Below are 24,094 nucleotides of genomic sequence, written 5' to 3' on the forward strand. Positions count from 1 at the left end.
CTAATAAACACGTTTTTAGATCAGTTTTGGTTTATGCACACATTTTTGCAAGCTATTTCTTCTAATATAATGCATGTTGGTGTTTATTTTCACTAATATATTTATTTTTATGCACACTTTCCCCTAATATATGCATTTTTGTAAACCTTGTTTACAACCTGTTTGGTTGAAGAACTGCATCACAAAATTCAGGTGAGTGCGAATTTCAAAGGACACCTATGTTACAGTTCTCACATTTTTTCAGAAAATGCAAATTTAATAGATGTGAACAAAATCTACTTTCACCAACATCTCTACTGGGGAGGGGCAATTCACATTCACATCTGCAACCTACCCCCCCCGTGTACTGTCTGTTTTACCCCCCTTTTTTGCTGCTGCAAAAATTAGTGGGGATTTGGGGTGGGGGGGAAGAGAAATTTTGGTCACAGGTCAGGTGTAGGCAGTTCTGGGTTGGATAAAGCCAAGGGTCTGACTTGGGATAAAGCAGTCGCATATGGTGTTTCCCTCCATTAAAAGAATTTCTACCCAAGTCCCAAAAATGGTCATACTTGGGGGCTACTTGCCCCCACCCTCTGGAATTCCCTTCCTTTCGACCTTCGCCATACCCCCTCCTTGATAGGTTTCCGCCGAGCCTTGAAGACCTGGCTGTTCAGGCAGGCCTATGGGAGCTCTGGGGTGGGTTAGTTTTTTAATGTTGTTGATTAATGGAAGAGGGGTGATTAGTTGATTATTGAGTGTGGTTTGTACTGGTTTTATATTGTATTTTATTTTATTATGTCAATGTACGTCGCCTAGAGTGGCCGTTAATTCGGCCAGATAGGCGACTCAAAAATAAAATTTTATTATTATTATTATTATTACTATTGCCAGTGACAATTTGGATGATGATTAAAAGTTCTGCAGGCTATTTTCTGGAATAGTTAACTCTGGGTTTTGATCTGCATCACAGGAAGCTGCCTTCTATCAACTCAGACCAATGGTCTACCTGGCTCAGTATTGTCTACACTCTCCAGGGTTTGAGGCAGGGACTCTTCCCCAACCCTACCTGGAGATGCCGTGGATTGACCCTGGGACCATTTGCATACAAAGCAGATGTTCTACTACTGTGCTATGGCTGGTGGCTCAATGTCCATGCTGAAAGAACCTTGATAGCTCCTTGAAAGTTCAGACTAAAACCCAAAGGGGATCCCACTGCCAAACTGACATGGAGCCTCCAGCTGGCACTGGCTATGGGCCTGGGACACAAAGTGTCGCATGACCTGTTGCTTCAGCTCCTCCCATCGTGCTCTAAAGATTTATCTGGCTGGAAAAAGAGATAATCAACTGGTGAGACAAAAGCTGGGTGTGTAACGCCCTCTCAGGACGGCTCTTGAGTCATGAGACAGTAGCCTGATTTACTTTTGGAATGTGCAAACAAATCAAGAATTTGAAGCGAGTTCCGTTGCTGTTATCCCAGGATGACTAACGACACGCAGTCTGGGTGTCGAATGGTCCAGAGATTTAAATAATAATTTTCAGGACACCCTTCAGGTTTGGTGAGATTCTGATAATCAGCCAGTCCATTTACCTGGGGGGAAACTGTTGAAATGTTGACATGAAATATTGTAGCCTTACTGGGGTGGGGGGACTCCCACCAGAAGGAAAACCCCCATAGCATTCCACTAGACTGAAGGGGCCTTGGCTTAAGGTTGTGTCCCTTTAAAGCACACTCAAAGCACACCATCCCTCCCTTTAAAGCGCAAAGCATGCACACCCAAAAGAATCCTGGGAACTGTAGTTTGCCAGTGGTGCTAGGAATTGTAGCTCTGTGAGGGGTGAACTACAGTTCCTATGATTCTTTCTGGGGTGTGTGTGTTGTGTTTCAAATATGTTTTAAAGGTATGGTGCGTATGCCACCTAATTAAGATTCAGTTACTTGCTTATGAGATGTGGTTCCTCAGTCTATTTAAGTGAGAATAATAGTGACAAACTTCTTACGCCGGGGTGCATGTGTGTGAGATGGAGGTTTGAGGCAAACACAGAAGCATTTGTTAAACACACTTTGCAAGCTTAAACCTTGTGTCGGATAAAGTCATTGCAGCAGCCAAAAGAAAGTTGCTTGACCGGAATGAGCAAGTTCTCTTTATCCGGCTTAGCGGCCAGAGTCCTAAAATCTTCCCTCTCTTCCACAACTACTCTCTCCCTGCCCAGTTGAGCCAACAATGAAAGCCCCATTTAGAGGAAAGTCCCTTTAACAAAAGGTCTTTTTACCAGCAGCAACTCACCTCTGCACAGTCCCTCAACAGTTTTGTCCCAGCTGTGCAAGTTCCGCAGCTCTCTCTTTAACTTTCCCACTGTAATTGTCATTAGAAGAGGGCCTTACACTCCTCTTGGCTGTGCTCCCCCTCCCCTTACAAACAGCACTTAAATCTGCATTGCGACACAGGAACTCTTCCCCACTCCCACAGAAAAGGTGACTCTTAACAAGCAGGAAGCCAGGGAGGGAAAGTCGCCTGGCTCCTGGATCATGTGACTCTTGGTGCTTGTAGGGCGTTAGGTTGCTGGTGAGTGATTGCAAGCTGCGTCTGTGTTTGTATGCACTAACAGGAGAGGCTGCTTCCTCCCCCTCTAAAAGGCCACTGCAAATATCTACCTCCAGCAGGAAGTTCTGCAATGGGCCAGTATGTAAATGGACTGCCTTCAAGTCGATCCCGACTTATGGCTACCCTATGAATAGGGTTTTCATGGTAAGTGGTATTCAGACGGGGGTTACCATTGTCTCCCTCGCTGGATCATCACCTTGTAGCGGTGAGTGGGCTTGCATGTTCCAATGAACCCTGTGAGCGAAGCCATCGGGAGTCATGTACTCCCAGCAGGGTCACCCATGGCGGTAAGGTCAAGGGAGAGGAACCAGACAAAGAACGATCCAAGAATGTCCTCAACGGCAGAACAGGCGGAGGATAACAATGTGTACGTTACAACGGCTGTGAAGGTGGATGAAGGCTGCAGCAGATAAAGGACTTCTAATCGTCATAGTACCCATGCCATTGGATCAAAGCCTTTTTCTGTCAAGATTGTATGTTGATTGTGGTGCACCGATCTCCCCACATAAAACAAATTCACGCACAGGCGTCTTCCATAACAAAAGTCCCATGGCGATTGGCAAATGGCGACGGGGGCAGGACTGTGAAATCCAGAAGCACCTAGTCATGGTCTGGTACATTGGTGGTGGATACAGATTCAGACGGATCCATTGTTAAAGACTATATTTTGGAAGACAATCTTACTTGGTCACGAGTGATTGCCAAGAAAGACCATTGCCTCCTTCTGAGGCTACTCCTCCCCAGCTGGCTAGGGACTGCTCAGCTTGCCACAGCTGCACAAGCCAGCCCCTTCCTTGTCCACAACTGCCAGCTGGGGGGCAACTGGGCTCCTTGGGACTATGCAGCTTGCCCACGGCTGCACAGGGGGCAGGGCATGTAACCCCTGAGCCACTCCCTGTGGGGGTGATCTTTAGCTGGCCCTTTACACCCAGGAGACACGAGCGGGGATTGGAACTCACAGACTCTGGACTCCCAGCCAGGCTCTCCTCCCCACTGTGCTATACCAGCTGTGGGGCAGTATGTAAAACACCATTTAATGCAAATACAAGCATGGGATTTGAAGAGCAGAAAGGGCCCACATACATGGAGGGGCCGTGGCGCAGTGGCAGAGCATCTGCTTTGCATGCAGAAGGTCCCAGGTTCAATCCCTGGTGTCTGAAGATAAGGCTGGGGACGTCCCGTCTGAAACCCTGGAAACCTGAAACTAGTCAGCGTTGGCAATATTGAGCTAGACGCACCAGTGGTCTGACTTGGCATAAAATGGCTTCCTAAAGCAAAAAAAGTAGCCGTAAGCTGGCTGGAGTTTACATTTGGGTGCACTGGAAGATCCTGGGCTGGGAGGTGATTCTTTGCAGAAGGATATTGGGTTGCGTTTCCTCCAGAAGCCCAACACAGAAGCTGTTCTAGTTTCTCATCACAAGAGCACACCCGTTGTGTGCTGCAACCAGTCACTTGACAATCCGATACAAGTGTTCGCCAGTCCCTTTTGCACACAAGAAGCTCCTTCTACTGAGTCAGACGACTGGTCCACTTAGCTCAGTACTGCCCACACTGACTGGCAGCAGCTCTCCAGGGTTTCAGGGGAGGCTGTCTCCCAGCCCTATCTGGAGATGCCGCTGGGGCTTGGACCAGGGACCTCTGCAAGCAAGGCGGATGCTCTGCCACTGAGCCACAGACCTTCCCCTACAGCTTCACTCGAGATGCACGTACTGACGGTTACTGTAGCCGTAACGTAAACCGGTGATTTATCATCATTCATACATTATTTCTTTCTCGTTATTTTTATTCTTGTACCTTTTAGTTATTTCATTTTTTCTTTGTTCCCCCCCTTTCCTTTCCTTTTTAAATTTGCAAATAAAAAAATTAATTAACAAAGAGGAAGAACCCTGATTAAGGACACAAAAAGAGCCAGGCTAGTCCCACATCCTGTTCACACAGTGGCCATCCAGATGCCTGTTAAGGGAAGCACACAAGCAGGACCCGAGTGCGATAGCAACTCTCCCCACTTTTTTGGGGGGGAGTTGATTGTTCTGTATTGAAGTTATGACTTGAAAATGGTATTTGCCCACCTTCTGCGTGCAAAGGCAGATGCTTCCTCGCCACTGAGCTGTGGCCCGTCCTCCAAACAGCCAAAGTCAAGGGCTTATGACCTCAACACATGATCTCCTACCGTCCTGCCTGGTCCCTGCGCTGCCCGCCTTCCCCTCTTGACACAGGGGGAAAGGCCACCCACTGAAGCTGAATGCCAGAAGAGTCCGGCCAGACAAGAGAAAGGACTGCTTCACAAACTCTGGAATGCGCCCCCAGGAGACGCAGTGATGGCCCCCAACTTGGACAGCTTTAGAAGAGGATTAGCCACATTCATGGAGGAAAAGGCTTTGTCACGAGGCAGCATCCCTTGGAATACCAGCTGCTGGGAATCGCAAGTGGGGACAGCCCTGTTGCCCTCAGGTCCTGCTTTTGGGCTTTCCAGAGGGGCACCTGGTTGGCACGGTGAGAACAGGGAGGCCTTGCTGAGCCCAACTGGAAGCACATCCAAGAGGTACTGGCAGCTCTGGTCCCCATATGGGCTACAACCTGGTGTCAAGGACACTTGGTTGGCTTAAATTATTGTTATTACTGTTCTCCCAAGATCAACGACAACAAAGCGTCTTGTGAAACCAGCTTAAAGGCGAACCATTTTCTTGCCAAGGCCTAGCCTTTGTGGATTGCGGTTTCCTTCATCAGATGCAGCCCTTTCTGTGCCTGGTGTCCAGAAGAAAGATGCTGGGGCAGACTGGACTTTCCAGGGTGGTGGGTGAGCGTGGAAGGGGCATCTGGTTGGTCATTCCTTCTAGGAGAGGCCCAGATGGGGGTGTCACCAAGTCTTGGTGGCAGGGGCATTGCTAGGTGGTGGGCCTTTTGCAGTGAGCCCCCATTTCCTGCCCCCCTTTGAAAATGCCTATAGGGCAGCTGGGCGTCCTGCTGGGGAACCCCCCTCCCACCGCCCTAATTTCCCATATGAATCAGCATAAGCAAATCTTCAAGAAGAATCCTTTAAGAACCCAGCAATTCCCCCTCCCCCCCCCGGGCCTCGGCGCCCTCGCGGGACCGGGCGGACGAGGCCCAGGAGGCGTCGTTGCGGAGGAGAAGGCGAGGCTGGGCTGGCCGGGCCGTCTAATAAGCCTCGAAGCGGGAGCAGCACGCAGCCTTTCTTCTCCGGGTTACTTTTCCTCGACGGCGCTTTTTGCGCACTGCCGGGTGCCAAGGGCGGAAGCCAGCCGAGAGGGCCGTCGAGGGCCGTCGCCAGCTCCCAAGTCCTCGCCTCCTTCCGCGCTCCAGGCAGGGGGCGGCTCCCTGCCGGCCTCCTTAAGCGCCCGCCCCGCTCCGGCGCTCTAGTTCCCCAGGCGGTGCTCCGGTGCCCGTCCCGTCCGCGGCGCATGGACTTCGACGGGCGGCTACTGCGGCAGGTGGGCGGCTTCGGGCGACGCGCCCGGCTCCTCGCTGCCGCCTCGTGGCTTCCCAACGTGCCGCTGGCCCTCGGCTTGGCCGCAGGGCTGCTGCTGGCCGCCACCCCGCAGCACCGCTGCCGCCCGGACCCGGCGCTAGTCCCCCCCGCGCTGCGCAACGCTAGCGGTGCCGAGCTGCGCAACGCCTCGGCCCCGCGCGGCAGCCCCTGCCTGCTCTACCGCTACCCGCCGCCTGGGGGCGGCCTCGCGCCCAACGGCACTGGCCCCTGCACCCGCGGGTGGGAGTACGCGCTGCCTGAGGCCGGCCTCCGCTCCACCCTCGTCACGCAGGTCGGTGGGGTTGGGGGGCAGCTGTAAGGAAGGGCGGCGGGCGGCGGGGTGAACGAAGACGCCCTTGGAAGCAAGCGTGGGGAGATGATGCAGAACGGCGCCTCTGAGCATGTGCAGAGTAGAGTCCCAGTTCCACGGGCCCAGAGTGCTCCGTGGCAAACCGACCTGCTCGACTTTGGGGCGGCCCTTGTGCTGCTGAGCATTATGTAATGAGCGCCTGCAGGGAGCCCCGGCTGGTGGGGGTGCCATTTGGCCTGGGCCCAGAGCCCACAGGAGGCCTCAAAGTGACACACTTGTCAATTTTGGGGCATTTGATACGTTTTGCAACTTGTTTTTATGTGCATCGAACCGAAATATGATGGACATGTTCAGCTTAGAGCTGCAAATGTAAGCAAAAAGAGATGTAATTTGGTTAAAAAAAAGTTTTGATAATGGATGTAGATGATTTTGCTTTCATGGGTCATCTTTTTCATTTTTGTTGTGGCTACGGGCCTGCAAAGCTGGAAGTGGCCCAGGGCCCCTCTGGACCCCTGAGAGGGCCTGCAAGTAGCCCATGCCTGCTTCCCACCTCTGAAAGCTCACCTCCCTTTTTCTTGCAGTGGGACTTGGTGTGTGGCAACCGCTGGCAGGTGCCCCTGGAACAAACCACCTATCTCCTGGGGTGGCTTATCGGTTACGTGGGCTTTGGATCAACCTGTGACAGGTAAAGTGTCTCCCTAGTACAAGGTTCTTCCTTGAGCTTATAGCAGGTACTGCCTGTATGCTGTGAACCCTCAGTCAGGACTGGATGCTTGTTGTTGTTGGTGGTGAATGTATTCCTCTAAAGGTAATTAAGGCCTTGGGAAACCAAATGCCACGTTAGCACCTAGCTACTATGTTACGTGGTTCTGTTGTCTTGTAGAGCCAGATTTTCTTCCTCAAGGGTAGGGCCTATATTGCTCTGTGGTAGAGCACCTGTTTTGTGTACAGTAGGTCCCAGGTTCAATCCTCGGCTTCTCCAGTTTTAAAATATAGAAGGCAGCAAGTGATGGGAATGGCCCTTCTCTTCCTGAGCCCTTGAACAGCTGTTGCTAGTCGGAGTAAATGATCCCCGGCTAACGGGTCAAACTAATTTGACCTGGTATAAGGCAGGTCCCTGTGCATTCTGTGTGGTGTGTCTTTAAGTAATGTCAGATCAGAGAGTTTTAAAAGAAGGGGCGAGGGCTGCAGAATATGCACAGCCATAACCACAGATGTGGGTCACAGACAATGAGGGTGAGGAAATAGCAGGACACCTGCTGTGTGCTGTTGCCCAAGACTCTTGCAACACCTGCCCTGGGCGGAAGGGCAGGATATAAATCAAATAATAAATAAATTTAACTCTACTATTCTATGATTCTATTCTGTCGGGAATGCTTTGATTTGGATTCCTGCATTGCGCAGGGGGTTGGACTTGATGGCCTTATAGGCCCCTTTTAACTCTACTATTCTATGATTCTTTGAAATAAATAAACACGCTCCTTGGCCACTAGACTGTAAAGTAGGAGTGGGGAGCCCTTTTCACCCCAAGGTCCGCGTTCCTTTCTTGGCAGCCTTCCAGGGGCCGCATGCCAGTGGTGGGTAGGCCCAGAGGCGGAGCAGTGCGTGTCAAACCGACAGCTAGTTTCTGCAAACACTTATGCGCCGCTCTCTGTTCACCATCCAGTCAAGCGAGAAGCCTTGTCAGAGTTCAAGGACTCAGTCCAGGCAGGCAAGAGCACTCAAGGAGGGTGTGAAGTAGGACCAGGGGGTATGGGCGTGGACAGGTGGCCTGGGGAACAGGGCCAGGTAGGGAGCCTTGGAGAGCTGTGTTTCAGCCCCATGCTGGAAGTTCTCCATCCCCGCTGTAAAGTAAGAGCCAAAAGCTCTCTTGACAAGGGGCCGTTCAGGACAAAATGTCTCAGGTTCTCATGTATAAAGCAGAGCAGTTCTTCATGGAGAACTATTACATCTTTGTGAGATGAGGTTTCCCTTTGGAACCAAAGAGCTCTGCTGGCTCAGACCAAAGGCCTATCTAGTTCAGCATTCTGGTCTCATGGGGACCTCGGAAGCTGACAGTATTAAATCAGTCCAGCTCAGTATGGTGTGCACTGGTTGGCAGTGGCTCTCCAGAGCTTCAGAATCTTTCCCCAACTCTACCTGGAGATGCCAAGGATTTAACCTGAGACCTTCTGCAGGCCAAGCACGTGTCCGGTTCCTGAGCTGCAGTCTCAGAGTAGCCAACCGCTGCTGCATTGCTGTTGTTTTTAAAAATGTTTCGCTGTTAATGTGTTTGCTGCCCAGGACTCCTTCGGGAGGAAGGGTGGGATATACATTTAATTAAATAAGTAGATAAACCGGATGCCCATGGGAAGACCACAGAGTTCCTGTTGGGCCTGGTAGAAGGCTGTATGCCTCCCAACACCAGATGCTGGAAACCGCAGGAGAGGAAAGTGCTCCGTGCACTCATGTCCTGCTTTCAGGCTTCCCATAGTGGGCATCTGGCTGGCCACTGTGAGTACAGGATGCTGGATGAGATGGGCCCCCCTTGGCCTGATCCAGCAGGCTCTTCTGATGTTCGTTGAGGTGGTGATGATGAATACTGTGAAACCAGAAGGTGCCGGAATCAGGTGTGCTTCTGACAGTTGTGGGCTTAGCAAAACAGTCTGAAGGGTTTGTTAGGTTACTGAGCACCTCATTGGTCTCCAGCAGACAATGCAGAAAAGCAGAAACTCAAATTAACGTTGCTATTGCAAAGGGCGTTTCAAAAGGTAGCCTTACGAAGTCCCAACTAAAAGCCAATTTCCTTGCTTGCACCACTGTGGATTGGCAACTGTGCTGAGGTGGCTGGGATGTTTGAGTAAAGCCGCAGCCAGTGACAGTTGCACCTTCCCACTGGGGCATCTGGCTGGCGGCTCTGAGAACCGGCTGCTGGACTAGATGGGCCCCCTTCGGCCTGAGCTAGCTTTTGGGCTCTTCTGTGGAGCTCCCTAGCTTTGCATCTTTACTCGCTATCCTTTAATTCTTCAGGTTTGGCCGCCGGGCCACGTACATGTCCGCTTTGATGCTCTCCATGCCGCTGGGTGTTGCTGTGGCGCTGTCTGTGAATTACGTTATGCTTGTACTTACACGTCTGCTATTTGGAGCACTGCTGGCCGGCACGTTCCTCTCCCTCTACGTTGCAAGTAAGTGGCGCCCCTTGCTACCCTGTTAGCCTCTCTGTGGTTGCCTCTTATGGCTGAGAGAAGGCTGGGACTGGGGGCACTTTGTGCAATCATTTTAGTTCCACAATCTAGAGGCTGTAGCCGTGCCAGTCTGCTGCAGCAAAAACAGCCAGTTCTGTTATCTGCAGTTTCTGATACCGCCGAAGAAAAGCACTAAGAGAGATGGGTCATCCTCGCAAAAGCTGCCTCCCAGGTTCTCAGGTGTACCAAAGTAGCATCTCCTCAACACGTGCGTTTAATGTGCATCTGCAAAGCTTCTCCAAAAGCAGCTCTGTTTCTTAGAAGGAACAAGAAGGCTTTCATTAGCCCTTTGGGGCCAGGTACTTCTTGGAGGAGAGCAACCAAGCACTCTGGACTGACTCTAATGCCGAGGCCGTTCCTCTGAAATAAGAAGTCCTATCAATGTGACTGAGTTGCAGGGAGTTTAAGGAATATGCTTTTGCTGTTTCTCTTGGTAACCTCATAGGCTGCTGCGTCTCCATGGGTTGCCAATGTGGTGTCCTCCAGATGTTGCTGGGCCACAACTCCCACCATCCCTTACCACTGGTCATCTTGGTTGGGTTCATAGGCCCACTGATGTCCAGATGCAAGAGGGCAAATAAGTTCAGCCTCTTGTTTGCCCCAGATCAGAGATAGGGAACCTGTGGCGCTTGGCAGATGTTGGACACAGCCACTGGGCAGGACTGATGTGGTCCAGCAACATCTGGAGGGCCATGGGTTTCCCATCCCTGCCCTGGAGGCTGAGGTGGGTTAGAGATGGGGAGCCAGGTGCTCTCCAGATGTCTTCGGACTCCAACTCCCATCAGTCCTAGCCAGCAGGGCCAATGGTCATGGATGATGGGAGTTGTGGTTTGAAACGTCTGGAGCGCCACAGGTTCCCCAGCTTGGGATTATGCACGTAGGCAGCTTGGGAGGCAACAAAAGGGACACAGAAACAACGTGCTTGTGTGTTTCCAGATGATGAGCTGGGAACTCTGGATGTACAGTAGTCTTGCACATTTTTGCCAAAACAGAGGCCCATGTATTAATTTATTGAGATACTTACAGGCCACACTTTTGTAAAAATTACAGCAATTTTGTATACAGTATGCAAAATTACAATGAGGACAATAAAAATGTCAGTAAAAACATCAATACAGTAGGGCCTCACTTATACGGCAGGTTCCATTCCGGACCCCCGCCGTAAAGCGGAAAATGCTGTAATGCGGGGCCCTACTGTAACAAGAATTTCACATTGTAAAGGCCTGCCTGAATAATACCTGCCTGAATCGTCCCTGTTGAACCTCTACTGGGTGGGAGTTCCACGCTAAAGGCTCAGTCCATAGGAAACGGGTTGTAGCTCAGGGATAGAGCATCTGCCTTGCAGGCAGAAGGTCCCCGGTTCAACCCCCAGTGGCATCTCCAGGTGGGGCTGGGAGAGATTCCATGTCTGAAACCCTGGAGAGCCCCTGCCAGTCTGTGTAGACAATACTGAGCTAGATGGACTACTGGTATAAGGCAGCTTCCTTTGCTCCTAAAAGCCAACCAAACCCCTCGCTGCCAGCATGTGCTGCCTGCCATGTGCGCCTGTCCCGTACGTCCCCCCCTTTCTGCTTTTGTGTTCTTCCCATTGCCCTTTCCTCCTCAGGGCTGGAATTGTGCGACCCTCCCCACCGCCTGGCGGTCACCATGGGGGCTGGTTTCTTCTGGGTGTCTGGGGAGCTGCTCTTGCCGGGGCTGGCTGTGGCGTGCAAGGAGTGGAGGCTTCTCCAGGGGGCAATAGTGCTGGGCCTCGCTCTGCTAGCTGCCTGCTGGTGGTAAGTATGCCTCGCAGCCCTCGGATGCTAAAAGGAGGAGCAAAATCCTCAGAATTAAGGCACACAACTCCTCGCAGTGAGTGGCACACAAGCACCATTGGACTTCTGTCAATGAGGAAATCAGCATGATTTCCCCCCCCAACACACACACACACCCCTTTGAGAAATTTCATCCTAGGATGGGAACTGCCTATAATTTTCCTGGTGCCTTATAAGACTGGTAGGTAATCCTTTTCAGTTCAAGGGCCACATTCCCTTCTGGGCCATCTTCTGAGGGCCACATGGCTCTGGTGGGCAGGGCCAGGCAGAGCAACAAAAGTACATTTTATCTCTAGTTTCTGCAAATGCTTGCCTGCGATTCTCTCCTCCGTCCATGATCAGAATTCAGGAAGACGTTCCAGCCCAGCAAACCCACTCAGGTGTGAAGCAGAGCCAGTGAGGGGTGTGGCCTGGGCAGAGTTCTGAGGGCCAGCCAGAGAGGTCTGAAGGGCTGCATTTGGCCCCCAAGGCCTGTGATTCCCCAGTCTGCTTTATAAGTATTGCACACCCATCTGGTGAAGGTTCAGTGGCACCTACAGCTGTGTTAGACGTTTTTTCAAATGGATGAGCCTTACCCTAACCTGATGCCCTGGAGTCGTCACCTCCCCTGTCTTTCTCTCGTTGCCCTGGGACATTACACATTTGTGTATATATAATTATATGAAGACCACTGAGCACAGGCAAAGCGCAATAGTGCAGCCATACTCGAGGAGGGGAGGGGAAATTGGCTGGATGGGCCCAATCTTGCTTCTCAGTTGCCTATTTGGTTATGTGATGATGGGGTCAGAGGGAAGCGCAACTCTTCCAGGCACAAGAGAGTGCCACTTTGAAGCTTCAGCATGCTTGGCACCCTCTCAGCCCGAGCTCCTTTGGTGATGTGCAAAACCCTCTTCACTGGAGCACCACCTCAACGGAGCCCTTCAGTTCAAGGGCCAAGGAAACGTGCTTGATCCAGCCGCAACTTCAGCCAGCTTCCTTTGGACTTGTGCAATACGGGAGGAAGGTGTGGATGTTTAACCCTTAGTGGGACATGGAGAGCTATGAGGAACTTGGAGGAGAGCCCTGGACTCTACTACGCAAGAAGACGTGGAAAAGCACATTTCCTGTTCCCTGCAAAGCCAGGTTTCGCTTGCTTCTCATCATGCAAAACTCACAAATCTCAGGGCTTTTCCCAATTTGATTCCAAGAGAAAGTTTCCCTTTTTAAGAACAATTCTTCACCCTCTTTCTTCCCCTCCCTCCAGTGGGTCTCCCTGTTTTCCTTCTGGATTTTAAACTCTTTCTACTTGGCTGCCAGAAACCATTGTGATGTTCCCTGATTCTTCTGAGTTGGCTCACACTTTGGAATGTTGCAGCTATCAAGTTCACTCCCCAAAAGTGAGCCCTCGCAGCCCTGGGCTCCTGGTGGGAGAAAGGGCAGGATATAAATCAAATAAACAAATAAATAAAATAATTTTTTTACGAAGGTTTAGTTTTTAAGGAACCTTTGGTTGTATTCTCCCTTTCCTTTCTCCCCCAAAAGTTTTACTTTCTCCGTTTTTTGTGACACCTTCATGACATGTGGCCGTGCTGACTCCTGTTTGTACAGGCTGGGACCCTGAGAGTGGTTTTCCCAAGGCTATTTGGCAAACTTGGGGTTTGAACCTGCTCTCTCACTGCTCATGTAAACTCCTCTCTCCATGGCCTGTGCTCTCTAGAACGAAGGAGCAGCCATGTCCAGCCTCTGCCTGGTAGGCCTCCCCTAGCAACCTGTTTCTCCCCACGGAACATCTTCTGTTTTCGGACAGGTGCCCTGCCCTTTTTCCTGAGTCGGCCCGCTGGCTCTTGGCCACTCAGCAGCTGGAGGAAGGCAAGCGGGTTCTGCACAATTTAGCCGAGGGCAACAGAGTCCGCCTGGAGGAAGACTTCTACACTCGGGAGCACTTGCTTACAGGTGAGGTCTGAGAGGGCGGGCTCATTCACATGGGAGCTGAACTTTGCAGTAAAGATGCAGCTTGTGCCATCACAATAGATTTCCAAGGTTCACACTTCGTACCTTCAAATCCACTGTTTTCCTTTCACACAATTAGGCGTTCCTCTGGAAAGATTTAGTATCACTGTTTGCTTGTGGCCCCACCCCTAATTTTACATGTTTACTCCCTCCAAGTGCCAGTATTGCTAATGGAGAAGGGTAGAGTTTTTTGTCAGTTTCATTGTTTCTTGTCAAATGCAGGCCTCTCCCTGCTGAAGCCAGAGACAGTGGGAGTGTAACTGACAGGAAACTATAAAACTAGAGGGGGGAATGAGTGAAAGGCAAGTAGGCAGCAGTTGCTGCAGCTTTTGCAGGCAGCAGAGAGAGAGGGAGCTGGCGATGGAGCATAAGAGAGCCTGCCCACCAAAAAAAGAGGCAAAGCGCCTACACAGAGAAGCGCAGCGAAGCTGAGACAGTTTTTCCTTTCCTTTTCCCATTATAATTGGATTGGGTTGATACGGGAAAACTGTGTAATAGCTGCTGATTGCCAGCAACGTTATGTGAACCATGCAAATTAAACAGGGATGCAAGTAGCACCAGTCCCACAATAAGTCACTGTGTGAACTAGCCTGGTGTCACAGCAAGCAAGTGTCCCAGACCAACCCTAACCCTGGCCTTGCTCTGTCCTGGCAATATCTGGCTTGGAGCAAGGGGTGCAGTGCCGTCATCTGGAGGTTGAGGGCGTGTGTGTCTCAGGCCTGCAAGGGTACTTCTGGTGCAATGTCATGAATGCCCCAGCACCTGGAGTTGCACCGTTTGCATTTCCAGGATTGAGGCCTCTTGACTCCCTATGAGATAAGCCAGTGTGTAAGCTGTACCACAGAAGAGGTAGGTGTTTCTCTGGCAGGGATGGGGTAGGGAACCTCTGTCCCCAGTGGTTTTCATTCTTGAGGAATTGCTTCTTTGTTGCCATTTTTACTTCCTGTTTCATCTGTATTGTTGAGAGATTATTTTACCGTGTTGCCTTTTTGCTGTCAGCCACCCTGAGAATCCTCCTTATCAAAGCCCAACGTGCACATTTTCCATATAACTTAATTTGTATAACTATACTCTGGGGTGGTCTGTGACGCTAGTCCTACTCAGAGTAGACTCAGTGACATTAATGGACACAACTGATTTGTGTTCATTCATTCTAATGTACAAATTAATTTATATGGGAAATGTTTGTTGAGTACAACCCCAGGTTTTCTTGATTAGTGGAAGCGGTGTTTGTTGTCTCACAATAACAGCCTCTGATTCTGCCTCCAGAGCTGGACACTCTTTCTGAAGGAGCGCCCGTCCCACAGTACCACAGTATCTGCAAGATCTTCCACACTCGAGTCATCTGGAAGAATAGCCTTATCCTTGGTTTTACTGCGTAAGGGCCCGATACGTTCTGGGTTTCCGAGAGGCGGTGGGAGGGGAGATATCTTTGTGGGGAGTGTTGGCAGCAACTGTGAAGTCACCATGGTGGAGGTTAAATTTACTAGCTGTCGCTGTTGGTTGTGATGTCTCTATGGAACCTGCATGTCCAGAGGCAGTTTACCTTTGAATACCCGTTCTTGGGGAGCAGTGATGGGAGAGGGCTGTTGTCGATGGGCCCCTGTGGATGCTGGACTCAGTGGACCTGCCTTGGTCTAATCCAGCAGGGCTGTTCTAGTGGCAGTGATTGTGACTTGAGTGAGATGAGTTGGCTTCAGGTCCCCTCTCTTGATTTGGCCCAGACTTGTTTTCAAGGAGCTTGGGTGTGGAATTCCCTCCCCACACACCTCTTTACCCTGGCCTGTGATGCCTGAGATAACACAGGGACCCACCCTGTGACTATAATTTGTTTTTAATAACTGAGCTTTAAATTGTTGTAACCTTCCCTGGGACCTCATGGTGAAGGGTTGGTTGGTGATGATGGTGATCATCATGATATATCCCTGCTTGTTCCCTGTGCTTCTGAACTCTACTAAGCCGCTCCCCGTCATGTCTGTAACTATTTGGCCCAATGTGGTCTGAAGGCCCACAAGGCCACTGCCTTGCTGAAGCTAAGTAGGTGTGGGTCTGGTTAATACCTGGGTGAGAGACCACCTGGGAAGCACACATGTGTCGCCTTGGGTTCCTCAATGAAAGAAAGGCGGGGATATAAATGTAATAAATAAAAAATAAATGAATATTTGCAGAGCATCTTAACAATCTCTGTCTCTCTCCCCCCTCCCACCCCAATTGTTCCTGCCTTCCCCGCCCCCAGATTCATCGGGAGTGGGATCCGCCACTGCTTCACCCGCAACCTGACCCCTTACGCACCTCGCTTCTACTTCCCCTACTTCCTGCTGGCTGTGAGTGAGGCGGTCGCCCTGCTCTTCCTGTGCCTGACGGTGGAGCGCTTTGGACGGCGGGCTGTCCTGCTGCTGAGCACAATCCTGACGGGTGTTTCTTCACTGCTGCTGCTGGCCTTGACTCAGTGTAAGGAGATGGTGCTTTCATCTCGTGTGGGGTTACGGTGCAGTGTGGCCAAAGCTGCCATGACTCTGGGGTGCCCTGAGAGTGTGTCCATTGTTCTGTGGCTCTGCTGTGGGGCTCACCAGGGGAGATGAGGGGTGGGATACGTTGGCTGGTGCCAGTTTGAAAGCATCCCATTGACCTTTCAGGCCGGCATCGGTTTGAGTTTGTTCTTTCTCTGCTAGCCCCTGCTTTTACCATTGCTTTTTCCTCTTTGCCAAAAATATTAATACTGCTCTTACGAAAGGAAATACCGATAAAATTACCATTGTTAATACTGGTATTTTAGAGGCGGATTTGGAGGGGTGGTTCAAAAACGGCTGCGGAAAATTGCTACATAAAAATCCAATCTGTAACAATAGTGAATAAGCGAACTGATGAAAAATTCAATACCACATCTAGATTGGGTGGAATTCTAGCGCATCCCTAAGGGAGATGACCTCCCCTGCCTGCCTGATCCTGGCACATGCCGCTTGGCACACTTGCTCAAATCAGCTGCGAGGGCAGGGCGTTGGGGGCCTCAGACCCTCCAAGTCACTGTATCTAGACCTCTGTCATGCCCCCTCCTGGAATGTGTTTGCTTGGCTAAAATGTGCTTTTGAGCACTGGCAATGCCTCTTGCTTCCCTGGAGGGAGGGAGGGAGTGTGTGTGTGTGTATGTGTGAACTACCTGCTGCACAAAGGTAAAATGCACATTCATTACCTCGCCTACTTTTGCCTCTGGCCGCCACTGGCATGTGGCCCCTGGAAGATTGCCCAGAAGGGAAAGTGGCCCTTGCTGTGAAAGGGGTCACCCCAACCACGTGCTGAGGTTTGCTCTACCAGCACCTTCTCTGCGTGGCCTGTGTTGCATAAGGTGACGTGTTGGGGTGGGGCCACATGGGGGTTAGGAGCTGGCCAGCGCAGCAACTCAGCCAGCCTTTTCTTCCTCTAGACCTGATGGCCTGGCTCATCCTGTCGCTCTCTGTCCTGGGCATCCTTGCATCGCAAGCGGTTGCTGCCCTCAGCGTCTTGTTTGCCAGCGAGGTGCTGCCCACCGTGGTCAGGTGAGTGGAGGTCTCTCTCCCTCCCTCCCCCAGAACGTTCGGCTGCGCTTGCCGATGAGGCAAAGGCTGGCAGGCCCGGAGCCCACGACCCGGATTAGGAGCAGGGTGGCTGCGGCATTATCTTAGCCTGGGAGGATCAGGGCAGGGCCCAATTTGTGCACTTCTGCCCAAGTCCAGAGTTCCTGCTCCAAACATGTTCTGTGGTTTCAAGTCCTTTGTGGTTGACATCCCTCTGGAAACCCCTAGCTCTAGGGTGAAGCTCAGCTTTGCGTGCGGAAGGACCTATAAGCAAGGGAATCTGCCTTGTGCTGAGTCAGAGTATCCAGCTCAGTATTGTCTATGCACTGATTGGCAGCAGCTCTCCAGGGTTTCAGACAGGAGTCTCTCTTGGCCCCAGCCGGAGGTGCTGCTGGGGATTGAACCTGGGCCCTTCTGCGTGCAAAGCACTGAGTGCTCTCACACCCAAAGATCCAATCCCAGGCGGCTCCAGATGCTGGGCTGCCGGCCTGGAAAAGACCTGTCTCTGCCTGAGCTGGCCAAGGAGCTGCTGCCAGCCAGAGTAGACACTGGTCTGATGTGGCATAAGGCAGCTTCTTCCTGTTTTCCTGGGTGAGGGAGGCTTGGACCTGGCCTGCGGGTTGCCTCTTCAGGGGGGGTGCTTCCTCCTTAGCCAAGGCTGCTGGAATTGCCCCTTATGCAGCCGGGGACACACTTCCGGCAGCCCAGCCCTTCCTGTTCCCAATTCTGCTGTCTTTTCCTGCTTTGCAGGGGTGCTGGCCTGGGCCTCATGCTGGCCGCCGGGTCCGTGGGCCAGGCCGCTGCCCCCATCATGGAAATCCACAACAGCCGTGGCTTCTTCCTCCACCACGTGGTCTTTGCCTCCTTTGCCATCCTGTCGGTGCTGAGCATCATGCTGCTCCCGGAGAGCACTGGCCGGCCCCTGCCAGACTCCCTGCGTGACGGGGAGAGCCAGCGACGGCCCCCGCTCTTCCGTTCCGCCCGGCGCCGGCACGGCAAAGACCACCTGCCCCTGCTCTCTACCCGCCCTGGGGCCGGCCTCTACGACCCCGACAGCTACGCCCGCCTCGTCACAGCCACCAAGAAGATGCTGAGCCCTCACCACACAGCCGGCTCCAGGCGAACGAGGCAGCTGCTCGTGCCGTCCTCTCGGCACAGCGGCCCTCCAGTGGGGGTATAGAGGCTGGGGGCCGCCAGACTGACTGCGTCGCTTGGGGAGGATGTCCTAGGGCCCCCCACCAGAGGGGACTCCTTCACATTCCTAATAACTGGAGCCAAGAGTGGTGGGAGGGAGGCTGTTAGCCTGCAAGGGCCCTGCCCTCATTGGAGGATCATCCCCCTTTCACCTCTTGGGCAGCCTTTGCTCAGCTGGTGCCCTCCAGTTGCTGGGGCTGATGGGAGTTGTAGTCCAAAACATGGGGAGGGCACCAGCTTGGTGAAGGCTGCTGTTGGGGCTTCTGAGGCATTCATTCATGGACCCTCCTTTTTTCTTCCCTTCTCTCCTGCAGCCTCCATTTCTCTGCCCCCCAGCTCTACTTGGGCAAAGAGACGACCCCCCCCCGTGCCCCCCTCTTTAGTTTCTGGAACCACCAAGCACTTCCAATAAAAGCAGTGTGACACCTTTGTAGTTCTGTCTTCATCTATTTTATTTCCAGCTGCATCCAGGGTGTCCTGCTGCCCCCCTCTTTCTCCCCCCTGACACTAAGGGGTGCAGATGAAGCCCAGCAAAGCGGCTTGCATCTTCTGCCGTGCTCTGCTTGGGGGGTGGGGGCTGCCAGCAGAATTGGAGCTCAGGCTCTGTCCAGCCCAGGGGTGTGGGGTGCAGAGCCAGGGCCTGACCATGCTGGCCGCAGGGCCCTTCAGCCAGGGCACCTGGTTGCGTTTCTGCTCCTGTCTCCTCCCCAGCGCTGACCGTACAGCCCTCCCTCCCTCCCGTGCTTGCTATAAAGTGCTTGGGGCCCCTTGTTGCCACCCTCTGCGTCGGGGGGCCCTTCCGCAGTCCTGTCCTGCCTGGTCCTCCCGCAGCAGTCTCCCCAACCAGCCCCTTTCAGGGGGCCTTGCTGGCTGCTCTGCTGGGTGCTCAGTGCTTGTGGAGAAAAAGGCGAGGGGGCCTTTAAGGAAGCCCCCACCCATGCCCGTGCCTGGCACACTGGGACTGTGCTGAGCAGCTGCTGCTGGTGGCATCCCTTTCCCTCCCTCCCTCAGGGCTGCCTCTTCTTCCCTCCCAGGAAACGGGGCTCAAGGCTGCACCTGGTTCATGGCAAAGGGCCGGAGCTCAGTAGACAGAGCAGCTGCACTGCATGCAGAAGGCCCCAAGTTCAGTCCCCGGCAGCATCTCCAGCTACGACTGGGTGAGAACCCCGTCTGAAATCCTGGAGAGCTGCTGCCAGTCAGTGCAGACAACACTGAGCTGGATGGACTCTAGAGAAGGCGGGTTCCTATGTGTTGCTGATGCCCTGCCCCACAGAGGGCAGGAGCTGCAGCCTGCAAGAAAGTTACTTGGGGAAGTTGGGGGCACCATGGGTGGAGCCCCGTGGCAGTGGCTGCTGTGGTGCATGGGAGGCTGCTGGCAACAGGGTTGCTGGGGGCCGGCAGAGTGCAGGGCTCTGGCTCAGCTGCTGGGGCTGCCTCCCCGCTCCCTCCCCCCACCCCTGCTTCTGCCTCCCCCTACTGGCCATACAGCTCTGCCAGGCGCCGGAATCGTGGCCCCCATTCGTGGAGGTAGTCGTACTCCTGGTCGTCGTCTGCCACGCTTGAGAGGATGGAGCTGAGCGAGCCCCCGGCCGAGCCCTCCCCCTCGTAGTCGTAGATGAGGGCCGTGTCGTACGGAGGCACGCTGGGGTCGCCGTCTGCTGCCTCGAGACCCTGCAGAAGGGAGGCAGGGACGAGCCGGTGAAGCTCGGCTGGCTGGGGACCCAACTGGTGCCTGCCCTGATTTTAAGGTCCCTTCCATCACTCACAGGAGTAATTCCCTGCAGAGGAGGAACGACTGTTCACCCACCTTGTCGTGTAGATAGGGGCCCCAGCAGCCCAGCTGAGGCCGAGGGAGCAGGATTTCTTGTAGCCATTAAGCAGCTGCCTGCCACTGAGTCAGCTGTGTTACTTTGGGGGAACGCTGAGCACTTAGCCAGGAGGCCTTGGGCCTGCGTGAGAACCCGTCTCAGCAGCCAGCTAAGGAGGGGCAACTCTGTGTGGCCAAAATGTGTGTGTGTGTGGGGGGGCTGCTTCATACTTGCAGCTCTGCCCTACCTGGCCTCTCCCCCCTCCTCAGCAGAGCAGGAGTCCTCCCAGCCCCTGATCCGCCTCCTCCCTACCTCGTTGATGAAGTCCTCTATGTCAGAAGGGCAGGCGGGCAGGCGCCGAGGGTAATGGGGCAGGGCGTAGCTGTAAGGCGCATCCCTCCGGTGTGGTGGCTTGCTCCGAAGCGACGGCGGGGGGAAGAGGTCTGGGTTGCGAAGCTGGTTGAGGTCATAGGCGTCCTAAAGGCACAAAAAGGGGCCTTCAGCCATGGGGTGGGGGTGCTGCATGGGCCTTCCTGACCCTGCTGGGGCCGGACAGACGGGGCTTAGGAGTGAGGGTGGCTTCAAGCTGGGGGAACCCCATTTGGAAATATGTAAGAGCACTTCTGGCTCAGGCCAAAGGCTCAGCTAGCACAACGTCCTGGTCTCAAAGGGGCCAGTCAGATGGCTCTTCTGGGAAGCTCACAAGCAGGACCTGAGCACAAGAGCACTCTCCCCTCCTGCAGTTGGCATTCAGAAGCACATTGCCTCTGTCAGTGGAGGGAACGCACAGCCATCGTGGCCAGTAGCCCTTGATAGACGTCGCCCTCCATGAACGTCTCTAATCCTCTTCTAAAGCCATCCAAGCTGGTAGTCAATGGCCATCAGCAGCACTTCTCACGGGAGCGAATTCCACAGAGTACCTCTCTTGGTTGTAGGGTGGTCCGGCTGCTCTCTTGCTTTGCCCCCCTCCCCCAACACACACACACATTTTGCGGTCTCACCTGGTCCTCTTCGCCACCTCCCTGTTCATTGTAGTTGACGATGTTGTCCCTCAAGTCATCCTGAGAGCTCCCCAGGAGACCCTTGTGGAACGCCTGCCGGCGAGAATGCTCCAGCGCAGCCACCAGCAAGGCCAGGACTGCCAGCAGAGATGGAGATGTTAGAAGGGGGAGGGGGCAGAGCATCAAAACATGTCCTTTCCACCCACTCACTCCCCTCGTGCAGGTCTTGTGCTTAGCCCTGGTCCTGCCTGGCATGCACACCCCTTAGGGTGCCTACTAGATGCAGCAGGGACCCCTCAGCTGTCCACTTATTTTATTTATTTATTATTTCATTTATATCCCGCCCTTCCTCCCAGCAGGAGCACTTGGCTGCCTCCCTGCTGTTGTCCAGCGGCTATGGCTGCCTTTTCACTGATTTTGCCATTTTCAAAAGAGACGTGCAAAATTAAAGCAGTTGATCAGACATCCAAAAAGACACAACTTAAATTAAAAGGGACACATTGGGAGGGGGAGGGACATTGCAGCAGAGAATAAATGCAGGGTGAGGGGAAAATAATTTTGTTGTTATGTGCCTTCAAGTCAATTTTGACTTATGGCGACCCTATGAATCAGTGACCTCCAATAGCATCTGTCGTGAACCACCCTGTTCAGATCTTGTAAGTTCAGGACTGTGACTTCCTTTATGGAATCAATCCATCTCTTGTTTGGCCTTCCTCTTTTTCTACTCCCTTCTGTTTTCCCCAACCTTATTATCTTTTCTAATGAAATGTGTCTTCTCATTATTTGTCCAAAGTATGATAACCTCAGTTTCATCATTTTAGCTTCTAGTGATAGTTCTGGTTTAATTCGTTCTAACACCCAGTTATTTGTCTTTTTCGCTGTCCATGGTATCCGCAAAGCTCTCCTCCAACACCACAGAGGAGTGGCTGCAGAAATGTCTCTCCATGGAGAGTTCCAGAGTGGGGAGCTGGTTTAAAAAGGCTCCGCTCTGTGTGGAGGCTGCCCTGGCCTCTGCATAGGATGGCATCCAGTTGTTGTGTAGCAGCGCCTACTCACAAGCAAGCAAAGGAAGCAGAATGTGGGACAAGGGAAGTCTGCTCTGACGTTACGCCTTGGGTCCGTTACAGACTGTGACCCAGTGGCATGCTGGTCCTGTCATTAGGCAGAGTCCAGGGGACTGAGAACCATCAAAAGTGCCACCCATTTCTTCTTGTGAAAAATGTAACATTTGGAATCCCAGGTATGCAATATTTGCCTGTGTTTTGGAAAACCATAAATCGACATGTAAAAAGTGCCCAACGGCCACACCCTTTTAGGAACAAGCCTTGGCGCTCCAGTCAGAAGGGTCATTGCACTTACGCAGAAGCAGGATGGCGCTGCCCAGGATAATCATCAAGGCCCCCAAACTGAGGCCGGCCACAGCGCCTACCACAGCAGCGGCGTGAGCCTGGCAGGAGCCCCACTGGTCACAGGCGCATACGGAGACGTTCAGGAGCTGCTCGCGCACCTGCAGTGGTGTCCCCGAGTCACTGATGAGTAGCGGCAGGACATGGAGCCCGACCTCCACCTCTCCTTCGGCCTGCAGCAGTGAGTGGGTGTCTGTAGCAGAAGAGGAAGGGGAGAGGGTTTTGGGGAGGAGGAGGCGGTGGCAAGGGGCGCTGCCTGCATCTTTCCTTCTTCACTGCTCTCATCATGCATCCTCTTGCCTCTGCAGGAGGGCCAACCCAAATGGCTGCACCCAGGGCCAACTCCGGGTCTGAGGGGTATCTGGGCAAGGTGCCTGGTGGTGGGCTCTGGTTGGCTTTTCTGGGACAGCGGTGGTGGGCAGAAGCTACGGTGCCCTGAGGACACTTCAGGGAAGACCAGGAAGCTGAGCCTAGCAGCCATTTTAATTTCCCACAATGCCTCGGAGCAACATGTCGTTAGGGACACTGCAGGGAATTAAAATGGCGGCTGGGCCTTACCTGAGAATGGCAGGTGCTGACACTGGCCCTGGTCATGCCACGTGATCGAGAAGGCCCATCCTGGGATGGCCTCCCTTCCACTGTTGGTGTCCCTGCAGTCATTTCTCCCACCATTGCGTGGGCTCAGGGGCCAGCCCTCCCCACAGGTCCCTCCACCCCTCCTACCATTACCTATCCGTTCCTCATTGCTACAGTCCCCTTCACCCCTTGCAACAACACCTGAGTCAAGCATCATGCCCTTCCCGTGACCCTCCACTTAAGGGTGCCTCTGCTCTCCTCGCCTCCGGGTGCAATGGAGGGCTGAATTCTTCACAGACCTTTAAAGCCCTAAATGACTTACCCCCACCCTCAAATATCTGAAAGGCCACCTCCTTCCCTACAGATCTTCTTGAGTGCTGATATCAGCAGGGAGTTCTGTTGCCCCCAGAATGGTAGAGGGGAGGCGGGGGAGGCTTCCCTGTGGCAGCTCCTCTGAAACTCTGGCAATCCCCTCCCTGGAGAGATGCGTCTGGCTTGCTTAGGACCCACCCAGAATATCCTCTTGATCTGTTTCAATTGATTTTAATACTGGATTTTTAAACTGTTGCAACCCATCCCGGCACCACACGGTGAAGGCCATGTATGAAATTTAATACATTAACAACCATCGGCTGTATCCAGTTCAGCAGCTCTGCTCATGCAATGGAATGTCCTCTTCCTCTCCTGTCCTCTCTAGCCCCCCCCCCACTTAAAGTCAGCTCTAGAGGGTTGGGGGAGCACTCCAGAACAGATTTTGGGGGGGGCGCATAAGGGGGAGGAGAGGAAATGTAAGTCCCATTGTTCAAGCAGAACTCCACTTGGATACAAAACAACAATAATAATTAAAATGAGTCTCACTCAAAAAGCCCACTTCCTCTAGCTTAAGGTGCTGCCTGTGTTTCCTGCAGGACATGCCCTCTTGGCAGTGGCAACCCCTCCCTTGTCAAGGTGGGGTGGTGATGCCTTTTCCCACATAGCACACTTCTATTCAATATAATTATTTTTAAAGGGTCCCCTGATTAAGCAGGGATTATTCATCAAAATATTTATATTCCCCCCCCCGCAATTGATTTTTCTTTTTAATTAAGAGAAAGCTCAGGGCCATTATGAAATAACAAGAGTGAAGGAGGTGGTCTTTTGGTCTATTTTAAA

General features: G+C 52.8%; 2 protein-coding genes across 4 annotated transcripts in view; one reads left to right on the plus strand and one right to left on the minus strand.

The window, feature by feature from the left end:
* Positions 1–5,622: 5,622 nt before the first annotated feature.
* Positions 5,623–18,584, plus strand: SLC22A31 (solute carrier family 22 member 31). 3 transcript variants are annotated; one of them, XM_061593798.1, is made up of 9 exons: positions 5,623–6,031; positions 6,961–7,064; positions 9,389–9,543; positions 11,210–11,378; positions 13,204–13,349; positions 14,676–14,784; positions 15,643–15,857; positions 16,828–16,939; positions 17,708–18,584. In XM_061593798.1, the coding sequence occupies exons 1-9, from the start codon at positions 6,002–6,004 to the stop codon at positions 18,135–18,137; spliced, it is 1,470 nt and encodes a 489-aa protein (XP_061449782.1). In that variant the 5' UTR covers positions 5,623–6,001; the 3' UTR covers positions 18,138–18,584. The 3 variants fall into 3 exon arrangements, with proteins under 3 accessions (XP_061449782.1, XP_061449780.1, XP_061449781.1); XM_061593796.1 differs by having other exon boundaries at positions 5,751–6,361; XM_061593797.1 differs by lacking the exon at positions 5,623–6,031 and adding an exon at positions 6,623–6,748.
* A 2-nt stretch (positions 18,585–18,586) lies between these two features.
* The window catches only part of CDH15 (cadherin 15), a 28,077-nt gene continuing 22,569 nt past the window's right edge, over positions 18,587–24,094 (minus strand). The window contains exons 11-14 of the mRNA XM_061593795.1: positions 22,320–22,559; positions 20,961–21,097; positions 20,272–20,436; positions 18,587–19,822 (exon numbers count right to left, since the gene is read on the minus strand). Coding sequence (XP_061449779.1) covers positions 19,625–19,822; positions 20,272–20,436; positions 20,961–21,097; positions 22,320–22,559 — 740 coding nt within the window. The 3' untranslated portion in view covers positions 18,587–19,624. The remainder of the gene's footprint in view (positions 19,823–20,271; positions 20,437–20,960; positions 21,098–22,319; positions 22,560–24,094) is intronic.

The sequence above is a fragment of the Rhineura floridana genome, chromosome 13, assembly GCF_030035675.1.
Source record: "Rhineura floridana isolate rRhiFlo1 chromosome 13, rRhiFlo1.hap2, whole genome shotgun sequence".
Classification (NCBI taxonomy): domain Eukaryota; kingdom Metazoa; phylum Chordata; class Lepidosauria; order Squamata; family Rhineuridae; genus Rhineura; species Rhineura floridana.

Coding starts and splice junctions, on each gene's coding strand:
- SLC22A31 (XM_061593796.1), top strand. CDS start 6,002: ATGGACTTCGACGGGCGGCTACTGCGGCAGGTGGGCGGCTTCGGGCGA. Junction 6,362..6,960: donor GCTCCACCCTCGTCACGCAG/GTCGGTGGGGTT, acceptor TTTTTCTTGCAG/TGGGACTTGGTGTGTGGCAA. Junction 7,065..9,388: donor TTTGGATCAACCTGTGACAG/GTAAAGTGTCTC, acceptor TTAATTCTTCAG/GTTTGGCCGCCGGGCCACGT.